Source organism: Thermobia domestica, chromosome 11 (genome assembly GCF_964235325.1).
Source record: "Thermobia domestica chromosome 11, izTheDome1.hap1.1, whole genome shotgun sequence".
Lineage (NCBI taxonomy): Eukaryota > Metazoa > Arthropoda > Insecta > Zygentoma > Lepismatidae > Thermobia > Thermobia domestica.
The window spans coordinates 215,230,539-215,252,734 of record NC_137464.1 but is presented as its reverse complement, the minus strand read 5'-3'; the positions used below and the strand labels follow the sequence as shown (position 1 = coordinate 215,252,734).

General features: G+C 35.4%; 2 protein-coding genes across 2 annotated transcripts in view; one reads left to right on the top strand and one right to left on the bottom strand.

Annotated features, from left to right (window-relative positions):
- The window catches only part of LOC145664727 (katanin-interacting protein-like), a gene marked incomplete in the record, with an annotated part of 85,951 nt that extends 70,791 nt beyond the window's left edge, over positions 1-15,160 (top strand). Inside the window, 5 exon segments of the mRNA XM_081731608.1 lie at positions 3,586-3,937; positions 6,241-6,380; positions 8,828-8,929; positions 10,602-10,744; positions 14,284-15,160. Coding sequence (XP_081587734.1) covers positions 3,586-3,937; positions 6,241-6,380; positions 8,828-8,929; positions 10,602-10,744; positions 14,284-14,422 — 876 coding nt within the window.
- LOC145664728 (uncharacterized) overlaps positions 1-22,196 on the bottom strand; it is a 75,350-nt gene that overhangs the window by 34,280 nt on the left and 18,874 nt on the right. The window lies entirely within an intron of this gene.

The window sequence follows — 22,196 nt, the reverse complement described above, 5'->3', positions numbered from 1 at the left end:
AACCCCTTTCTGCTCTGTCGTTGAAGCAGCAATTCGCAAATGGTTTTTCGTCTTTCAACGTCTCTGTCTTTCAATTCATGTGGAACCCAATGTGACATCTTTTGAATCATTCCCATGGCTTTCAAGCGTTTGGAGACTGTTGTTTGATCAACGCCTAATGCTGCTGCAAGTTGTTCCTGCGTTTGACACGAATCCTGCTCGAGCAATGCTGTCAATTCTTCGTCTTGAAATTTTTTTGGCTGTCCAGCTCGCTCTTGGTCTGCCAAGCCGAAATCACCACTTCTAAACCGTGCAAACCACTTCTGACACGTTCGCTCAGCTAGAGCATGGTCACCATACACTTCCACCAAAATACGATGACTTTCAGTCGCACTTTTCTGCATGTTAAAGTAATGCAGCAGGACACCCCGCAAAAACACTTTATCAGGCACAAATTGCGCCATGTTCACTTAACTACAAACTGGTGTTGTTGACGCTTTAATCCACTGCCCTATACTACGAACGATACGCGATGACAGGGGTTTGCAACACGTGTGGATACACGGAACTGTGGGACGCTCCGTTCGTTGCGCCATCTCTTGTCCACCCGCACGAATTAATTCCTAGACCAAATAGTTTAGCGTCCCTGTCAGCACCTAGACTGAGTGAGACATGAACATACAGCTTAACGTGTGATCGAAAACACGTAAGCTCCAACCAAGAATCGAACTTGGGTGTCTCGTGCCGCAGACTTTATTTCTTAATTGTCTACTGTACAATTATTGACTCCTAAAGAAAGAAGGAACGTATTCGAGGACTAGGTAATTGTTTCTAAGTTTCCGACAAACCTTCAAACTCACAGAATATTCCAAAAAGCATATCACAGCTAGAACATGTAAAATGCAACAACGAAGGAAAAATCACTACTTGAGAAAATTGCAACCATTGTAGTTGTTTTTACTTACAGGACTGTATATATTCGTTTATGAGAATTCTTATATAATTATATTTTCCTTTGCCTGTGCATTAATTTCAGGCTTTACCAGGTACACCATAAATAATCATTGAAATTACTCGGCTACTGTTCGCTTGCATTCCATCAGACGAAACATGTTTCTAATACAATGGTCTTCTTGAAGAGAGTAACAAAAATATTTGCTGATAAAAATCGGTGTTCGGTGATCGAAAGGAGGGGTTGTTCGGCATAAAGGGGCTTCAAATACAGTGCTCGTATGGAGTTATAATTCATTTCTACTAAGACTGGTCGTTCAGGAATGTTCCACCTGATTTTACACAAATACCAAAGACCGTGAATACATATTGCTTTCAAGAAGGGTAGATTGATTTAAATCAAGACTTAAATCAATCTGATTTAAATCACTTGATTTTTTTAGATAAAAATTGTTGATTTAAATCAAATTCCGAAATAAATTAATTTAAAGTGAAAATAAGTAAAATTCCGTTTCTGTTCTATTATTTCGATTATGGAAGATAATAATCATAATACAATGAGACTCAAATGTGTGTACAGCACAGTATGAAAACGAGTGTCATGCTGAGGATGATTAGAGAAAATCCCGTTTCGAATGGGTAACAAGGCAAGTTTTCTTCTCTTCGTAACATAGGGTTTATATTGTAAATCGTTAACTATTTCAACGGGGAAATCACAATCGACATTTAAGACGAAAATTATTTTGTGTGCGCGTCTGCTTGTTTGTTCCCAGATAACAAGGGCGTATTTAGAGGGGTCCGAATCCTCTCCGAAACTTAATTAATTTATTTATTTTTAGATTTTATAACTTTAGACGAAATTTATGTATTTTATACATATTTTGTGCCGCAAGCTAGTTCCGATTTTTTTAAAATATGCCCCTGCCAAATATCAGTAACTTTTGTGAAAAAAAATAGTATTATGTTGATAAACGTTGCTGTACTTTTTCCTTAATGCTTAAGAAACAATTTTTGGGATTGAAATAGGTTAACGATTGGGGATTAATTCAAAATTTAGCCCTAATATTTTCACTTAAATGATATAATTAACATTTAATACGAATTTCTAATGTTTTTTCTTCAGTTCGCGACTTGTATTATACGAGGAGAATGATTTTATTGAAATCAAAAAAATCGATTTAAATAAAAAAATCAACAAAAATGATTCTTTTCCACCCTGCTTTCAATTTTTGAATGACTTGACAATATGGAGAGGATAGAAGGAAAATATTACAAAAGAAGGAGTCTGATTGTGTATCAGTCAGTTATTTTGATATGTATTGAAATATTTCATAAGCTAATGAGGAATGAATACCACAATTTTTGCAATGAACAGAAAGAGATTAATGATTTTGAGTATATTATATTAGAAAGAGTCTGCGATGCCGTGGTTGAATGGAATAAAATTAATCAGCAAAAGTGACACCTCGGTGATGTATTACGTAGTTTGTTAAGTATTAAAACAAAATTGTGATTATACGTTAGTGTGAAAACCGCCTTAAAAGGGAATTCACTACACGATTTATTGCACATGTTTTGTATTTTAATGTATCATTGAACGTTGTATAATTTCGTTATGGGCAGAACTCTTGTTTCTTAAAAGAGTTTGGTTTACCAAAACTCCGTTAAATATTTACCTTGACTGTCTGTCCGTCCGTCCGTCCAGGAGACAAAAAATCTCAACAACTATTTGATGGATCACCACTAAATTCGGTCAGAATGCAGAGGGTCATAAGTGCAGAAATTAACAGTATCCGGTTTTTACAATGATCAGTATAGAGCAAAAACGATAGTAAATAGAGGGCAGCGGTTTTCTGCAATCAATTAAGCATCCCAAGAATATATCTCATCTTCGTATGTGATGAGAAGTGAGTCCTGTACGAAGTTCCACTGCGCCGTCAGCATTGGTTAGCATCCCATGAACCGGTTCTAAAACAGACGAAATTAGCACTGCACCAGAAGAAGGTCCTTCTGTGTGTTTGGTGGATTGCTCTCGGCATCGTGCATCGAGAAATACTACCAGTTGGTCAGAGCATCAATGCAACTGTGTACTGTCAACAGTTGAGTCGTGTTCAAGACAAACTCAAAACTCTGAATCGCAAAGGGATCCTCCTGTTACAAGACCAGGCTAAGCCCGCGTAGCTAGAATGACCCGGGACACCATTCTATGCCTTGGATGGGAAACATTATACTATTGCATCCGCCATATACCCCGGACATTGCACCGTCCGATTATCACCTGTTCCATTCCTTGGACAATCACCTTAAGAGGACGCCAGTTCAGATCCCTAGTAGGGGTGCAAGATGCACTTGATACCTTCTTCGCTACACGGCCCACCAAATTCTACCGCGATGGAATCCATGTCCTTCCAGAACATTGGCAGAAGGTCGTCGATACTGATGGGGACTACTTTTGATCTACCAGGTACGTTTTAGGTGACATATCGATGTTCGAAGGTGGTGGGTAAAAAGCGATAGAACGTTCTTGGTTACCTTTATAAAAATACTTCTATCTACCGATGTAAATAGGAGGCTTTTAAAGATGTGACCAAAAATATTTTTAAATACGCTAAAATTAGAATTAAATAGAGTGATTAAATTTATGTTCTTCGACAGGTAAAAATAGCGACAGTGTATGTGGATGGTAAGGTTATTTCACCACCAGAAGGATTTTTGATTCGACGTGCGTTAGGACACTGCCACTTCGATTATTCTCAGACGATCAACTTCCTGCAATCACCGTTTACCAATCGGAAGGGTAGCCACGACACGATAGACAGAGCATCGTCCTCGTTGTTACGGTGTGTTGAAGGATGGTCTGGAGACGAGTACGAGTCTCCAATGATGCCTGAAGGATTCATTTTCCAGATTCTTATTTTCTCTACTTGGGGTGATCCCTATTATGTTGGACTGAATGGTTTGGAGCTCTACGATTCAATGGGATTGAAAATCGCAATGACAGAGAAAAGTAAGTTGTAAACAAAAGAGAATCTTAAGACATATCTTAGAATACATTCAGGATAATAATTCGTATAGGCAAACTTTGAGAAAACATATGACTTTTCAGCTACTAAATTCTACAAGTCGGCTGTAGTCGTCCATGTTGTTCACAAAAAGAAGATAAAGAGATTAAAAAGTATTTGTTTGTTGGCTGGCTGTTTAGTGACTCTTTTCAATATCTATATGAGACGCAGACCTCACAGTTTAAAATGAAATCCGAACCACTGTATTACATTCAAATTTTTTTAATGATCTGCCACCGACAACCGAATCCAGAACCACGTGCATCAAATACACATGCGCCAGCCACTAGATCAGCGGAGAAAGCAAATTAAAAAGTAGGCCTACATGAAAAGATTGAAATAGAATAAGTATTGTATATAGATGTGCCAGCCAAGATTTACCGTATATAATGAGTTACTCTTTGTTGCTTTCTATATTATTTCTGTCTAATTTAGGAAGCAATATTGTATGTAAATTTCTCTGATCTGATTTTAATTGTGAATTCTTTATTGTGCAACATAAGTCGGTACATTTCTGATTATCTGCGTATTATACCAGTCTTTATTTCCTACTAGCAAATGCATTCGTGTGTCACTGCAGCGACCAATAATTTGCATCCCCTCACTGTGTGTCACAAATATTCAATTCATTAAAGTGAGTAACAGCATCATATTCCCAGATGCAAAAACCCTATACACCAAATTGCGTATCTTTGTATTCGGTGATTCAAATGAAACCTTCTCCTCTGTATCAAGCCTTACTAAATTCGTGCTTTGAATGAGTTAGTGATTTGTGTTTACATTCTGTGTCAGCAGCAAGCCTATACAGGTCGGGACTTAAACCACTGTAATGCATTCGATGCTCTCCTACTCAAGACATGGGTCACGAAAGGCACGTGGTGGTCACTAGATCAGGTAATATTGACTTTGTGAACTAAATGTTTCTAGCCCAACGTTTTCGGAAATCGGGTTAAAAAAAGAAATCTTAACATCTGTGTAAACCTTTCCGTAAGTCTGATGAATGAAACCGTACGTTTACTTGGTCATACATTGCGTATTTGGAATTAAAACAGGAATAATTCGAGATCTAGCAAGTTTTGGGGAAGTGACGAAGAGCTAGCATTTGTCTAAACAAAAGATCATATCTAGTTTTTACTCTTTCCATACGGATTTATTTACTTCTCAATAGCAAACGTATCTATTAACCTTTGGTAAAAGAGATATCATACAATGAGAGAAAGCTAGTACATGCACCTGATCTTGGTCGCATCAAGCCTTTCTTTCTCCTGTTAGTCGTTGGATCAAAAGGTTCCACATCACAGACAATAGATGTTGGGTAGAGACTTAATCAAAACTGATCCCATGTGTGACTGCTCTGGATTTTATTCAGAAGTGACTTTCTAGGTTCAATTCAGCAGTTTTCTACCACTGAACCTGGCAGCACACTAAGGAATGCAGAATCCAGATAGAGTGACAAGACCAAGACAAAGCAATGTACTTGCTGGAAATACATTAGACATTTAATGGATCTTTCTCTCTAAGTATGATACAAATAATGTTATATAAATTCTTATAACCACTTTTTAATCTCAATCTTATCTTCATGATAAAGGATGATGACTACAGTCGAAATACAAAATTTTATAATTGAGAACAGAAAGGATCTTACGTAATGTTGTCTTTACAAAGAAAGTTGTATTCTTGATTTACATGGCCTAACAAAATGTAACATTTCGAAAACAACAGTTCTGTATTCTATTTAAATTTGACTAATTGCTGTGCATCAGAAGTGTTAACATTTCGAGAAGTAGCTATTGCCAGATTTTGTTTTTAAGTTTAGCTCAAGAAACTTAAGTGTATCTTTGCATTAGAAGAATAATTACTATGCAGAGAATGTGGAAATATATAGTAAAGATTTGGCAGAGAAAAGTACTTCCCAAAAAGCGCCTCATCTTGTTTAAATATTAATTAAAGTTTTGATTGTTTAATTGTTATTAAAGTTCATGGAAAGTGGAAAAATACACCCATATTACGTACGCATACTCATTAAACATTTATAGTGAAACAAAATATCGTACAATATTAATCATTTATAGTATATATAATGAATGAGACGAAAAACTTATTTTTAAACCACGAAGTGGTTGAAGATTTCCTTTGTATTCCCTTCTGTTTAATTCAGCTTTCTTATCATTGGTATCCTATTTAAATAAATAACAAACATTGATATATTCTTATTATATACGATGATCTTCCATTTCGCTGATAGATGTTGCTGCGTTTCCGGAAAGCGTCAATGTTCTCGATAAAGTAAGCAACGATGTGAGGACGCCAGATAAATTGGTTGATGGGTGCAATGAAACGCATGACGGGAGACACGCATGGCTTGCACCAATCTTACCAAACCAGGTACTATATTTATTGATTCGTACTTAATGATATTTCTTACTTACACACATAATAATATTATGTAGTAGTTCGCAGTTTGCTTCCGCATTATTTTGGCTCATAGGAGAACTTTTGATGTACGATTATACATGTCTTGTGATGTTAGGCAATCTTCTGTTACGTAGTCAGGCACAAATTTTATGGGAGCGCCACTATTGTATATGGTTGGCAAGCATTTGGTCCAAATTTGTAACGTAAGCTATAGGGTAGGGAAACTAATGAACTAGAGGTTCATTGCCGAAGCAAACCAGCGAAACGAACACTTGCATGTAAATTCTGATGTTTAACAATACAAACAACATTAAAAAAAAGAAAAAAAAGAAACATTTAACATCCAAAAACATTATATAGTGGTTAAAATAAACACAAGTATTGAGCAAATGATGATATATTATTTTTTGTTCTTGGCTTTATAATAATAAATATCTACCATACTGTATAAAAGTAATAGTTCTAATGATTATTTGTAAGCTCCCTCCATATTAGCGGATGCCAAATGGCATGCCCTTCTTGTTCTAAGTAACCAATCCCTAAAGTAGAACAACAACTATCACAGGCCAATGATGAGCTCATGCAACATCCTGGTCTCCAACCGGTACTCTGAATGTATGATCTATATAATTTACAGAATTTTGTCTCGAACACAAGAGGTATTTTACTCGCTTAGATCCGTCGTCCACAAACGCAGCCAAATGGGTCAGTTTACAGTTTAGAACCTCTGATCATTTAACATTTTATATTAAGACACACAGACTGCAAAGGAATAAAACTACAGTCTTTCTTAAGTTCACAACTAAAAAAAGCCATCTAGCTTATGAATGCCTTCGATGAACTTCAGCCATCTAATAGTGAAGAAGAATATGTACTTGACTTCATTTGTAAAAGCGTTCCATAATTAAGATAAGTGTTAGAGTAAGCAGGTACTTTTAACTAATTGCAAATTGAAAAATATACTAAAATATCAAATTTGAAATGGGAAAGAAAACCTAATGGTACTTTTGTATTCAACACGTTCCTTTCCGTCAACAAACAGCAAGGATGTAATAAACAAGTTTTTGTTACATGGTGTTAATGGTCATATTTCCGTGATGAACGTCCGTCTGGGCCATTGATATTGGAGACTGTTTCGTGGCGTGCTCTTTTCGATCTGATGGCACAGGAACGTGTTTACAGTGACCATCGGCAAAGATTATGAACTTCGGCAATCAGTTATTAACTCCACGTGGTCAGAAAAAAGTGTTGCAATACCTATTACCTTACTACTAGGAAATCAAATTGAGCGTTAAGATGTGGAACAGGAATGAGTTGTTTCTCTGTTTCTTTTATGTGGTTGTTAATGATATGTCTGTTGAGCTTAGTAATTCATTGACTACGTTTTAATGAACACGTATGACGAGCTTGATTACTCAACGACTACATTTTAATAAACACATGTGACAATTAAACGATATACTATGTGTCCTTAATTAGTTGACAAAATTACATTAGCCACCAGTAAAAGCCTATAATGAAATTGCACAGCAATCGTTCGCTTTTTAATTGATGACATAAATTCAGTCGTAAATTGTTGATCACATTATAACACATTATATTGCTGATCATAATATATCATCTGATAAAACTAGCAAATTTAAGCGATTAGTAACTGCTACTTGGTAACAATATATCAAGAACAAATAAAAGCAACGTAAACAGTCCCAAAGTTATACACCATCTTATCAATCGCAGATAATAAGTGTAAACTACACATATCTCATGCGAATGATTCTCAGTGTTTTGTATACACTACCCCTGCTGCCTCTCTTCATATTTTTGAGAGACTATATATTTAAATTTAGAAAGTTTCCACTTTGAAAGAAATGTTACAAAACTATAGGGAATTGACTCTTTAGTCTCGCAAAACTCTGTGGAAACATAGCGACAATGCTATCAAAGAATGTATATTGCCTACGAACAAGAATTTTAGGAATATATATATATATATCAAAAGATTGCGATTTTGGTCAATAATTAGTTTGTGAATCAGGGGCCACAAAACTTTTGAACGTCCCCTAAATCGAGTTTTCGTACTTTTTTTTACGGAATATGCACACCATACTGAGTTAAGTGATAGTTTGGATTTGGCTACACTATATCTGGTTCTCCAGATATAAGGTGTACAAGAAAATTTTTGATTGAAATATATTGGATGTGTTGGTCCAAAAATCAACTGAAAAATATGAGAGATATGTAAAGTGCTCTTAAAGTTAGTTTTGTTTTACCTTAATTTGAACATATCTTCGTTTGTCTTATTATTGTTTCTTTTATATTTTTCTGATTATAAGCTTAAAGTTACGAAATATACTTAATAGTGTGTGTGTGTGTGTGTGCGTGTGCAAAGAAGTTTTTATATATTCCTTCTTTTCCAGTTAAATAGAGTGTATATAGTATTCGACTTCCCAGTAACGGTTTCAATGATAAAATTGTGGAATTATAGAAAAACACCGACAAGAGGAGTGAAGGAGTTTGGGGTATGTTATATTTGTTTTAATAGAAACATATTTTGATTAATAACTGTTTTACAAAAGCACTCTAGCTAACATAACCCAAATAGACTTCGTACTATAATGGAAGAAATTCGCGTGTTTAGCACGCTCAATAACCTATTAAAACTTCGTAGTTTTCATTAACTAGATTTATACAGGTGTATTTAGTAGTACTAAGTCAATTGTTTGTACTTATCGAGAGAACTAATTCGACTCGAGAGAGTTAATATTGTTAAAACATATGGCATGTAGCGACACCTGCTTAAATGGTCACTACCAGTTCTGCAGATTCCACATAAAAATATCTAAATGGTTAATCAATCTACAGGTTTAAATGTATATTTGTTTTGTTTTCAATATCTTAAAGAATAAAATATTATTCCATATAACACAAGAAGCATACACGGTGAGACAGTTAACCAAAATAGATTATATTATAGTAGTTATAATTTTTAAAAATTTCTCATAATCTACAACTTAGAATCAAATATTGTTTTGTATACAAGTGGCCAACTATGTTATCTTATGGAGAAGTACAATCACAGAGCTGGTTTAGGCACAATAAATTTAATTTATTTTAGCGTCCATTTATACGGAAAAGAATAATTTCCTTATTTACGATAACTGGATTCATGAAAAACATAAGGTCGGTGAATTCCATGTGGATGCTTTTAAATGCATTTAACCGGTGCATATAAGAAGCAAAATATATTTTAATATGTTTTTCATTTATGGACGAAACTATATCTTTTTCTAAATATTTCCTGACTGGTAGCGCTTCCTGCTGGTCTGATGACTGACATACACCCACCTTTGGCGCATGTAGTCCAGGTTCAATTTACGATGAGAGAACATCGGACGCATTATCAACCTGGTTCGAATTCCACTTTAAACTATAGATCCATTCCTCTTATAATCGCATACTGAAAAGGGACGCTAACTTTAGCAAACACACGACTGAAACATTCTTGATTGACGAAGACTTTGTGGGCTAAAATTGCAAACTTTAAAATACCACACTGCTGTGCATTTGCCATGTTGTCACAATAAAGAGATCTATTGGTACTCATCTGCAGAGTAATAAGAAGTAAGGATTCGGTCTACATGTTCACTAGAAATATTGCTCCGTATCTGTATTATACATATAATAGTTTTCTAGCTCAGTAGTTTAGTTATGAAAAGAAAAAGAGTAAATTTGACTAATATATCGATTCATTTTGTCTTTATGAAGTTGAGGTAATGTCATTTATCTCAATATGCAATAATACATCCGATAGTGGGACATATGAACGATTTCTGTGCACATGGTACCAGAGTGATCTCTGTTGTGGTTCTTCCGACCCTCGCTGTCGAAAGGGGACGTTCAGCCCTGCTAAGCAAAATAAACTATACGTTCTATCGTAGTTTTCAAAATAGAGAATCTTATCGTAACGATCATATGATCATTTCCAATTTTGAGATAGTGAGTAAAACGCTAAAGTTTAAAACAATGAAACAAAGGTTGTACTAAACGATTAAACAAATAATAGCATAGTTAACTAAGATAATATGATAGCGTTATGAATGGCTTAAGAAGTTTTTAATTCAAAATTGAAAATTCAGTTCAAAAAGTCCTTTTAAGCAATTACCTTAACATATATTTAAATTATTCTTTCAGATTCTTGTAGACGATTTATTGGTTTATAATGGCGTTTTGGACGCAGCTACATCGTACAATAATCCCTCAGCAGTGGAATATCGAACAGTATTATTTACTTCGAACAAAGAACTACTTAGACAAGAAAGATGTTCAGCCATTAGGTAAGAATTATATCAGTGGACAGCTGTTATCCATGTTATAAAACATTAGGTACTTTCTCTGCTGTTTTCTCTCATTTACAGTAACGTTTATTTGATTAATCAAGTACTGAAAAGCATATAATTATTGAAAATCTAACGTGCAGTATCTGGGTGTAAAATTCACGTGGAAATAATGAAAATTTAGCATAAATCGCCAAATCACGAGAAAGTAACGAATTTTTCAGGGAATTAAGAGCAACACTTGTAGATTTATCAAAAACTCTGAGGTCATTAAAACTTAATTTTAAAAGTAAAATCCATGTGCATGGAAAATGTAACTAGAAATTTTCATTTTGATACGTAATTTCTTGAAAATGTTGCTTTATTTACATAACAAAATTAAATATTTAAATTGCTTTATTTGCACCGCGTTATTAATAGTTACAGAGCAATGCTAGAATTATACAACAAAACCTGATAGCTGAATTGGCGGGAATTTAAAACTTAAACCTTCTGTTTACTTAAGATTAAACGTTTTTAATCAATGTAGTGAATTGGTCCACAAATAATTGCCGGAAGAGGGCTGATCAAGTGTACGTTGAAGAATAAGGAATCAAAAACATTAGAAGGTTGTTGAGTTGCTGATAGCTCAATTGTAGAGAATCTGTTCGGCAAAAGAGAGACCCGGGTTCGAGTCTCAGCCAGTTTAAGTACTGAAATTTTCAGTTTCTATAAATAAATTCACTCATCCTTCAGTTTTATGGATTCAGAAGCATCGGGTAAAGCCTGGAGCAGCCAATTCGGTTTGAAAGTTCACTTCCTTTTATTTTACAGTCAGAATGGATTGAGTATTTGATTAAAAATATAGTACTGATTATTCCTCTTTCTTAGCCATTATAGACTTAGTGTTGAAACTTACACAAGTGGCCCCGAGTAGCGTAGACATTAAGGCTCTCGCTTTTGATGCGAGCGGTCCCGGGTTCGATTTTCGGTGGGGACACTCGGTCGGAAAATTTAAAAGCTTTATCAGGCCAACCAGCCTGACTGAAGTTTTCCTCATTCACACCAGACAAATACGGGAGTGGTACCTAACATTAAGGCCTCAGGTCGCTTCCTTATTTCCATCCTAATTCCCCCGGTGGTGTGATCGCCGAAGGAAGTCATCTCTGATACGTGAGAAGCCCAGAAATCTAATTCCTAATCCTAATCGGAACTTATGGGCAATTGCTAACATTAGACGCTGTCTCCCCCGTTTTTATCCATTAAAACGAGGGATGAATGTATACAATTACATCTGTAAGAAAATATTGTTGAATGGTAGTTGGTTTTTATCATATTAGTTTACCTAATATATATCTTTGTTTTAATTGCACTAAAGATTAAAAAAGAACCGTTTATATTTAAGTTATATTAATTTTATAAAAATTGCCCAAATTAAACTCTAACAAAGAAATTTGTGTAAAATATGGAAACCATTAGCGGATAACTAAAATTTGCACAATAATAATAATACATACAGTATGGAACAATGTTAAGTATAGGTTGGAGGTGTAAGAAATGATAGCTCTAACTTACACTTATTGTTTGTAACTGTACAATACTTGGAAATATGACATGTCTGTCGACTTCATTGACCAGCGCTCATCAGAAGTGTAAACAATTTTTATAGCGCAGTTTCAGGGTGGCCACTCATTTGGAATTTCAAAATTCCCTGACTTTTCCAGAAATTTTCCCGGTTTTCCAGAAAATTTCTAGAGAGATCTAAAATTGGTATATATAGGAACCTTGGGCAACTCAGGGACACGAACCCCTAAATTCCAGTAAAATTATTGCTTTTAATTATTCTTTTGTGATTCCAGGCCCCCGAGCATTTGTCCCCTATTCCCCCTCCCCTGTCGCCGGCCCTGCAAACCCGTAAACCATTATTAAACACAAATCTTGTGAGTTATACGGCAAAGAAGTCCATGTGTTAAGAAAAAGAATTACTCGAAAACATGGTATTTTGATCCAGGCCCATAGCTAGGAAATGGCCAATGGAGGTGGAGCCCGCACCCTGCGACAATCCTCAACTCCCTTGACTGAAATTTTCATTTCTTTTTTAAACAAATATATGTTTAAAAAATAAGTAGTCAATAATTCTTAAATTTATTTTCTTGGAAAAACACCATTACAGAATTTACATAAAATCGGTTTAAAATTGCAAAATTCAAATCAAGAAACTGTTCTACTCATTATCTACTTATTATTCGTTAATTTGCAATCAAATATTTCTCCGGATTTAACAACAAATATACAATACCTTCACCAGGTGTGCTTATTAGCAACCTCTGTCATATTGCAGTACAAGGTTATGCTATCGTTCTTTGACGTCACAAATGAATGGGGAGGACAATTATGGAGCTACCTGTATTAAGAAGTAGCGGACTTCGGTCTAGAAAGACGGCATTAACAACTTTAGGTAGGCCCGGGTCCCAAAGGTTTTGTCGTGCCAGCAGTGGCGTGCGGTGGTTATGCAACCGGGGAACAGGTCGACATAGATGGGAAATATTGTGTAACAAAACAACGGAACTGAAGTAAATGAGCACTATTAAAATGTGCTTTTAAGAAATCGGAAAAATTTGTTTGAAGCTGATTTTTTTTTTTTTTTTTTTTTTTTTAGAACAATAGTACATGCAGTAGCGGAATTGGGTGTAAAAACTAGGGGGAGGGGAATGCCATTACTTCAAATTGGTGGTCAAAAGGTCAAATATCTGTAAAAAAGCATGGCCAATTAATCGTGTGGCGCAAAAAGTACTGCCGCCACTGAGTACAAATGCATGTGGAATCCACACAGTTTTTGATTCCACATAGAAATACACGCATTAACCAAAATTCCACACATTTTGTGGAATTCGACACACATTCGGAACTCTTCCGGCAGAAATACTCAACTATCGTTCAGCCTTTATATTAATCACGTGACCACCAAAACGGGATGCAGGGGCGCAGCCCCGAGCGAATTCTGGAAATCAAGCAGCCATCGAACTAAACGAGTGTGTTAATTACAAAATGGTCCCGATTTCGCTCCAGCTCAATTCATGGGCAGCACTAAATGACAAAAGAATATGAAGAAAGTATGCGCAGCCCAAACCAGCAGAGCTAGATAAACGAAACCTGGAAGGAAGGAGAAATCTGGGGGCGAAGCCCCCAGCGACCAAAGCTATTTTGTATATAAATAAACCGGCTAAATGGCTAGGAATACAGCAGAACGTAAATTTTCTCCCGAGTAAAAATTCCATGTTTTTCATAAAAATTCCCTGACTTTTCCAGAATTAAAAAAATCCCTGACTTTTCCCGGTTTTCCAGGTGAGTAGCCACCCTGAGTTTTGAACATTTATTACTCATTTCTTTCTCGAAAATCTTTAAAAATTCTCATCTCATATTCGTGATTAAAGTAGATGATATTCAGGTGAAATATTAAAGAAATTGCATTTACTCACTATAGTCTTATATATCGATTTCTTTCAACTAACGCTGGCTTATGCAAGGGACTTTTATACTGAATTATTATTATTTTACAGGAATAGTCATTACGGGCAGGATGTTCAGTTAATGAATGAACAACAACGCATCACATCCGGAGGATCTCAAAGAACTCCAGATCAATCGCAGCGCCCCTTAACTTCGGTCAAATGTCAAACACCTCATAGGACAAAGTAAAAGGAAAGAAGAGTGACATTCGAAAATGTGTTACTGTGTACAAATCGTTATTAACAACGGCGTTAAACAACGAAAGTTTGGAGAAAAGTAGCTGAAGAATTAACATTTTACTGTGCAATTATTTTTACCGTCCATTTTGCCTTAATCACCAATAATAGGTACAATAAATAAATAAATAAATAAATAAATAAAAAGCTGTTATATCTGTTGAATGAACAGAGTGGAATTTCTTTTGTGAATCAGAGACTGAATCTATATTATTTTTATGATGTGTATGTTGAATAACAAAAACACAGATGTATATTTATTGATATTTTTATTTATATGAATACGTGTTGTTGATGTGTAAGTGTGTTGTTGACTCTATTTGAAATCTATACTTTTCCTGTACAGAATAGATTTTTTTTTTAATTATCACTTGTGTATATATTACTGTAAACTATACATTAGGTTTTCATTCTGGAAATACGTTCTTTAATATGATCTGTAAGTTCTGGATAAACTTTTTTTTCTTTTCTTTTTTTTTTTCTGTGTACGAATGTGTAATTTACAAAGCATTTGTGTTGTATGAGCATCTGTCATTTCTGATGTACAAATTTCTTCAAAACTCAAAACTACAACTGTATTAGTTAAGTTTTTCATATCTAATCATGTATTGCGTACGAAAACAAAAGACTTTATTGGTGTATACTGTTGTGACAGAATCTATTCTGATTTTATTTACAATATAAAAGCCGTACAAATGATATTTTTCTTTTATTTATTACCAGGTAGCTGAAAGTTTTTAACTGAACATACTGAAGCTGGAGAAAATAATGTAAACACTCGTTTAATTTAGGTGCCGTTTATCCATGAAATAAGAATTCCCTCTTTTCTCTGGAGTATGCTATATTGATTTGGTATTATGCCCGACCTCGGAAAGGAGGGCGAATTGATAGTGTCTGGGTAGTTGACCATCTATGACAAAAGTTATGGGTAATGAGGCTATCAAGAGCTACTGTGTCTACCGGCATGAAAGAGGAATGGAGGTTCATTTTACTTAGCATTTCAAGAGTGAAAATGTCCCTGAAGTTCAACGTCAGAGGAGGCGTGAGTTTGACGCATGTTGCCACTTGTGATATGTATGGGGTAACATTCGGCAGACCTCGTATTTCCATTCCTAAAATTTCAATGTTCACCGGCCATTTTGTTTCACTATTATATGTCATAGTCACATGTTACAATTGTTGTGGAAACATTGTGGTACATATTATTAATAATAATTCAGTTAAACTTCGGACGTAATATGCAGATACAATCTATTAAATTTCGCTGCTGCAAAAGTTATATGTTTTTAATCTGCATCTGTTCGTGTAGTTTCCAGTCCGAAGACGATTGCAGTATCAATGTATTCATGACAAGGTTGGTGTTGCCAATCCACTTATTACACATCCATCCCCAGGACAATAAGATTGTTGTTAATTCTGAAAGTGGATCAACATTCTATAAATAATTCATTCTTTGAAGAGATATGTTTTGGTCAATTACAGCACTAAATGAAATATTATATGTTATCACTACTAAATGGTATAGACATTGTAATCCAGATACTGATTCAATTTTTTCAGTACGTTTTTCATTTATCGAGTTCCTAAACTTCTCTAATTTCCATTTCGGGAATAACATAAACTTCTCTAATTTCCATTTCGGGAATAACATTACAGTCGTTTTGAAAAATCTGGACAGCTACGTTTCTTTAAATGACCTCTACTTTTATAGTGATTGAAACTGTAACAAAAGATTATTAGAATCTTTAGCTATCTATCTGAGATTGTCTGCCTGCTAATAGATGTATTGTCAAATGTAAGACTAACAAAATTTTAGAACCGATTAGTTTTAGATATATACATTTACAGCGCTTTTCGATGAGAAGCAACGTGGAACAGTAGCCAATTACAAGCGATATTCCGCGCGATGTTGCAAGATTACGGACTCTCCTTTTCCTTCTCGCTCTTTCTCTATCTAGGAGTACGACAAATTAATTAGCAGTATTATTCACAATGTAAAAAGTATTATTCCAGTAAAATGTAGAATTTTTACCGTGCATACTAGAAGTATAAATAGCAACTTTCCTGTTACTTTATTCCAGTGGGACTGCTAAAGGCTCGTCGTCTTCACCACGGCTATCACTATCATTCGTATTTCGTCACTTTCTGAGTCTTGTAAATTTATTATTATGGGTTCCAAAATATCGTTACCTCCTATTTCTTTCATGAAGTCATCTTGTAATTTGTCCGTACGTTGCACACAAAATTCCCAGTCTCTTCGTGTTACATGATCAATTTCTTCGTTAGCCACTTTTTTCTACATCTGTCAGTTTAAATGGCTTATATCTCTTTGGAACTCTCTTCTTTACTTGTGCCTATATAAGCTCAATCGGGTTGTGTTGACAGTGAGAGTCGTAAGCGTATTATTACGTATCCTCTTTCGTTTGCAAGTTGATCTAGTTCGCACATTTTAGATTGGTTTTTGAACGGCATTACGCACTGCGCACACTGCAATAGCTTAACCTTAGTTTCCGTTGCCGAAAATTGGAAAATTCAACATCCTTTTGTTGCAGCCATTCAACAATGGCATTTTTTCTACTCGATGCATTTGGAATTTTATTTATGACGACCGAAAACCAATTCTTACATCTAACTATTGTCATTTCTTCGTGATAGTCAGAAGATAATTTAGATCGAAATATCCACTTACTGTCGCGTATAAATCCAGTTTTCGCAGATCCCATGTGCAAACAATAGGTCTGTTTCTTTTTCCCAGAGGTACCTTTAATCCACCATCCTGAACCCGAGAAAGCCCAGGGGGTGCCTCAGAGGCACCTTGGTCCACTTTTAATGCAATTATTCTTAATAGATGTTTCGTTGCGTGTTTTCCGCTCTAGACTTCTCTTATCTCTCTGGAATATGCCCCCTGATTAAGCTGTTCATACGTTTTCTTATTTTACTTCAGAAAAAATAGGGTTATTTTTTATATTGACGTAAAGGCACAAGGGGTGCTTTGGAGGCACCCTGGTCAATTTTTAATGCCATTATTCTTAATAGATATTTCGTTCCGTGTCCTGCGCTCTAGAATTATTCTCTCTCTTTGAAATGACCCTCTGATTGCGTTTCCTAAGCATTTTTTTTTTTTTACTTTACCTCAGAAAAAATAGCGTTATTTTTAATACTAATGTAAAGGCCCAAGGGGTGCCTTTGACGCTCCTATTGAAGTATGTGCTTTTCTAATTATTTGATACTGTTCATTGTTTATTACCATTAACAAATGATTTCATAGCAAAGTAGTGACTAGCCTTTCCTATTAATGACGGAAAATACAAATGGTCGCGGTGAGTTCAGGTAGCTTGTATATGCAGCAGGGAGCCTCAGAGGCACCCCCTGGGCCTTTTAAGGGTAAAATTAGCATGGCCTTTCTCGGGTCTTGCCAAAGTGACTTAATGGAATAATTTTGGTTCTCCCAAGTCTCGCCCAAGTAAAATATTAGTCTTACGTCTTCAGAAGTCCAAATTTGCTACATTTTTCGAAGAAATTTTAGTCCTGCCACTATTATTACTTCTCCCTATCAAAAAACCTTTCGTCCATCAGATATTTTCTTAACCTGAAACCTAAAGCGCAGTGAATTCTGTAAGTGGAAGAATTGGAAGGAAATTTTGCTTTCCAAAGTATTGGTATTCCTTTTCAAAGTCGAAAATTCGCCTTGGTTACAAAAGTCAAAAACAGTCTTGCGTACAACGTCCTTCTCAAAGTTGTTAAGGTTTGTGAACCTTTTAGGAGGTTCTTTGTATTTTCTAGGAGACAGAAACACTGAGGCATTGCTGGAGGGCAACTCACCTATTGAGATTCGAGACACTGTAGCACAATTAATCCCGGAAGCCTCTGCTGTGAGGTTTATCCCTTTAAAATCACTAGTCACCAATTTCCCAGAATCAGTTCCGTAGAGGGTAATTTGGGATACCCAGAACCCGAACACTGTGGCTCTCTTCTTGTTTGAACAAAGTTCATTACGCCTTCGAGCTACTACTGCTACATGAAATTAACTAAATTAACAAGTATCATTTTTGTCGATATTTAGCTACTTTCGTACCAAGCCATCTTAAGGTTACAAGGATCCTATTTACAAAGATATTTGGGCTAGCAAGTCATTAACAGGTGATTATATACGTTTGGCGACGGAGAAACAGACTCTCTACAACTAGACAGCCTTGAGTTCACCGTTCTTGAACAGTCTAACATCGACTGGATCGTGATCTAAAATACATATTCAACACTGAGGGGGTGATTGTTTCGTACCTGAAAAGACCGTAGACCAAGATTTCAAATTCACAAAACATTTATTGAAAAAAAAAAAAATACAATAAAACAATAAAAATGAATATTGTAAACAAAATATCGATTATTGTTACATCAACTTGGTTTTAATTCATCAATCGATCAACGCTGTCACTGCCTTCTGAGCACATAACTAAACCGGTATAGTATTGCAAGACAAGTCAACTGCCGTAAGTCTGTGGCAAGTTGGAAAGCAGTAAAATTCCGAAAAATTATAACTCAAAAACAACATAAATTTTAATCGAAAACACTGGGACGTGACTACTTAAGTGAAGGAGGAGGATAGAAAGCTAGACCGAAGTAGCTGGTGGACTCTCTCTGAGCGGTATGTTTGCCGCTTTATTCGGGAAAGATGTTCACCGAAGTAAAAATGGAGAGTCTTACTCATGCACATTTAGCTGAATCACTTTTCAATGCAGAAATGAAACTTTAAATAGATGAAGCATTTTGATGAGCATTGTCCAAATTAACACTTTCCTACGGGACGCTTGGGCTCAAAAAACATATTACAAAAATATTTCTATTTTTTTTTCACACAGTCTTTCCTACAGAACTATTGAGAGCTTTCTTCCTGTTTGGAGAATAAAACCCCCTTTATCAGATCAAGAGTAATCACCAGAAGCGGTTTACTGATCTGTTACATTCGAGCGAGGGAAAGCTTCAAGATATTTCCTGCACGCTTGACATATGAGGCAAGAACCTTTGCCTTTATAATATCCGTATGACCAGTGACATGCCTTGACGTCACATTCACACATAGCCTTCTCTTTTGGTCTGTCTGCTAAGGCATGCCTCGACTTGCATATTATATAGTTCTCTAAACCGGAAGCCCTGTTGTTAGTATTTCATTTTGTTATTGCTTTATCATCCTACTAGATGTTCGGGTTAACAAAAACAAAGAAATTCCGGGTATGCGTATAGCGGTGGAATATCATGTTTACATGTTATGTCCCTTTTAAGTCGTAGCTCAAAGAAATACAGAGATATGACTCCAGTGTACTTCTTGCAAAACATAGTATCATTAATGCTATGTGGATGGTGGATTTACTGCGAGCGTGATAATGTATGAAAAAATCGTTTATCGTATGTTCTTTAGCATAATATTGTATTTCAATATTATATCATTAACGTTGATATTAAGAAAAATTCAAAACAGCGACTTGAGTAGTTTCGCTTCAGGTCCCTTACAGGATAACCACGAGATATCCATTGGGAAAAATGGGTCATCCCAGCACATTCCAAAATCCTAGGGTTTGATTTCCGGCGGGAGCTTTTGTGATTCGAATTCCACGTTACGCCCACGTCTCATCGAGCCGGGCTGCTGAACAGAATGCTAAAATCAAATCCGATATACCAGGAAATCCCCGAGATTTATGTGATGTATAAATTGCTTAACTAGGCAAAAATTCCTTCAGGATTTTTAATAAGTGATCTCAGTTCATTGTTTTTTAATTACAGCTTCCTCGTGGTTATATTATTAGCATAAGTGCCTTAGGCGAGAGGGATAGAGGTTCAATCGTCAGAATTCATGTTATTTGGATTTCACATTAAGGTGTAGCTCCATGTCTCATACAGCCTGTGGTGGAAGGGGCAATAAACTATTACAACCAACCTTTTCTAATTATTCATTCACTTATGAAATTTATTACTGTGAACTTTCTCTGTTCAATTCTGGAGACTTCGAATACAAATTACTTGATTAAACATATTCGTACTTTGTGTTTTACACCTTTCTTCTATTTCCTATCTTCTGTAGCTTTTGTTAAGGCTTTTTGATATATGTTTACATTGTTTACACTGTAAGCAAAGATTAAGGTCATTTCTTTTCTCTCATTACTAATTATTTCCCACGTGAGCCGAACGGTTCGGTGCGTATCCCAAGGGTTCCACGTACCCGAGATTGAGAACCGCTGTTATCCACATTAAGTTACATGCATTTTATCTTCATGGTTTCAAAATAATAATATAAATAATAACTCAGGTAAACAACGGATGGTTATTTATTATTGTTTCTATTCAAAAGCGAGAAGTTACAAATTTTTCGAGGACTATCGTTAGAAGATATCTTGGAAAAACGGCAGTAACTAATTTTTATTTAATTTTTTTTTTTTCAATAAAGTCCAAACATGCCTAGTTAAAGATTTGATGTATATTATAAATGGAAGGCCTTCATTCCGTGCATCAGCATCCTTTAATTCCATTGGTTTCTCCACAGTGATCTTTTTATCGTCACTCAACTTTCCAAAGCAAAAGAAAAAAAAAAAGAAAAAAAAAAGCTTTCCTCAGTGCGGATGATTGTCACATGTGCTTACAATGCTTTTCAACAATTTGTTTACAATTACATTTCAAATACAAATAACAGAAGCAACAATGCTTCGCTTCTTTACAATATATGTATTAGGACACTAATACAATATGAAGAAAAATACAATGTTGTTCTACATGTGGTGACTCAAATTCATAAGGAAAGCTCTTCTTTTTTAAACAATCAAGGAAGATTCAAAATTTCACAGGAGAAAGCAGATGATCTGTCTTCAATATTGACAACTTGTCTATCTCAATTATACTTTTTCTCATTCACTATTTCGTAGTGTTTAATGTAATTCGAATTATATAAAATCAGATTCGTTATTTTTCTATCAAAACATTATCATTAATATGAGCCAAGGCACTGCATCTACAATTAAAATTTTCTTCTTTTCTTGTTCACTAAACGAATAGATAGTGGCATATATAGGTATTTTCGATCCAGGGTCTTTAAGTTTAGTGTGACAGTTGAAGATGTCAGTTGCCAAAGTCTTCCCTCTTAACTGACTTCTGTTAAGAAAATAGAGGCTCCAAATACATAAAAGCGCACTAATCCTTGATCAGAAACAGCCATCGAAGCAGCAGAAAATATAGCTCCACCACGATTTCTTATTTTCTGACATGTCTGAATCTGTATCGAAAATTATTCCGTTTAGTTCTGATTCTGAAATATCATCTAGAAAGTTACCTTCAGTTGTTTCAAGTCGCACCACTGAATTTTCCTTCTCTTAGCAACGTCAACACTAAGCACAAGAATAGAAACTATAATTTTATCAACAATGATTTAGAATATTCTGTAGTAGCTATAAAATTAAAGAATAAACTATATATATATATATATATATATATATATATATATTTGGTCTAGGAATTAATTCGTGCGGGTGGACAAGAGATGGCGCAACGAACGGAGCGTCCCACAGTTCCGTGTATCCACACATGTGTTGCAAACCCCTGTCATCGCGTATCGTTCGTAGTATAGGGCAGTGGATTAAAGCGTCAACAACACCAGTTTGTAGTTAAGTGAACATGGCGCAATTTGTGCCCGATAAAGTGTTTTTGCGGGGTGTCCTGCTGCATTACTTTAACATGCACAAAAG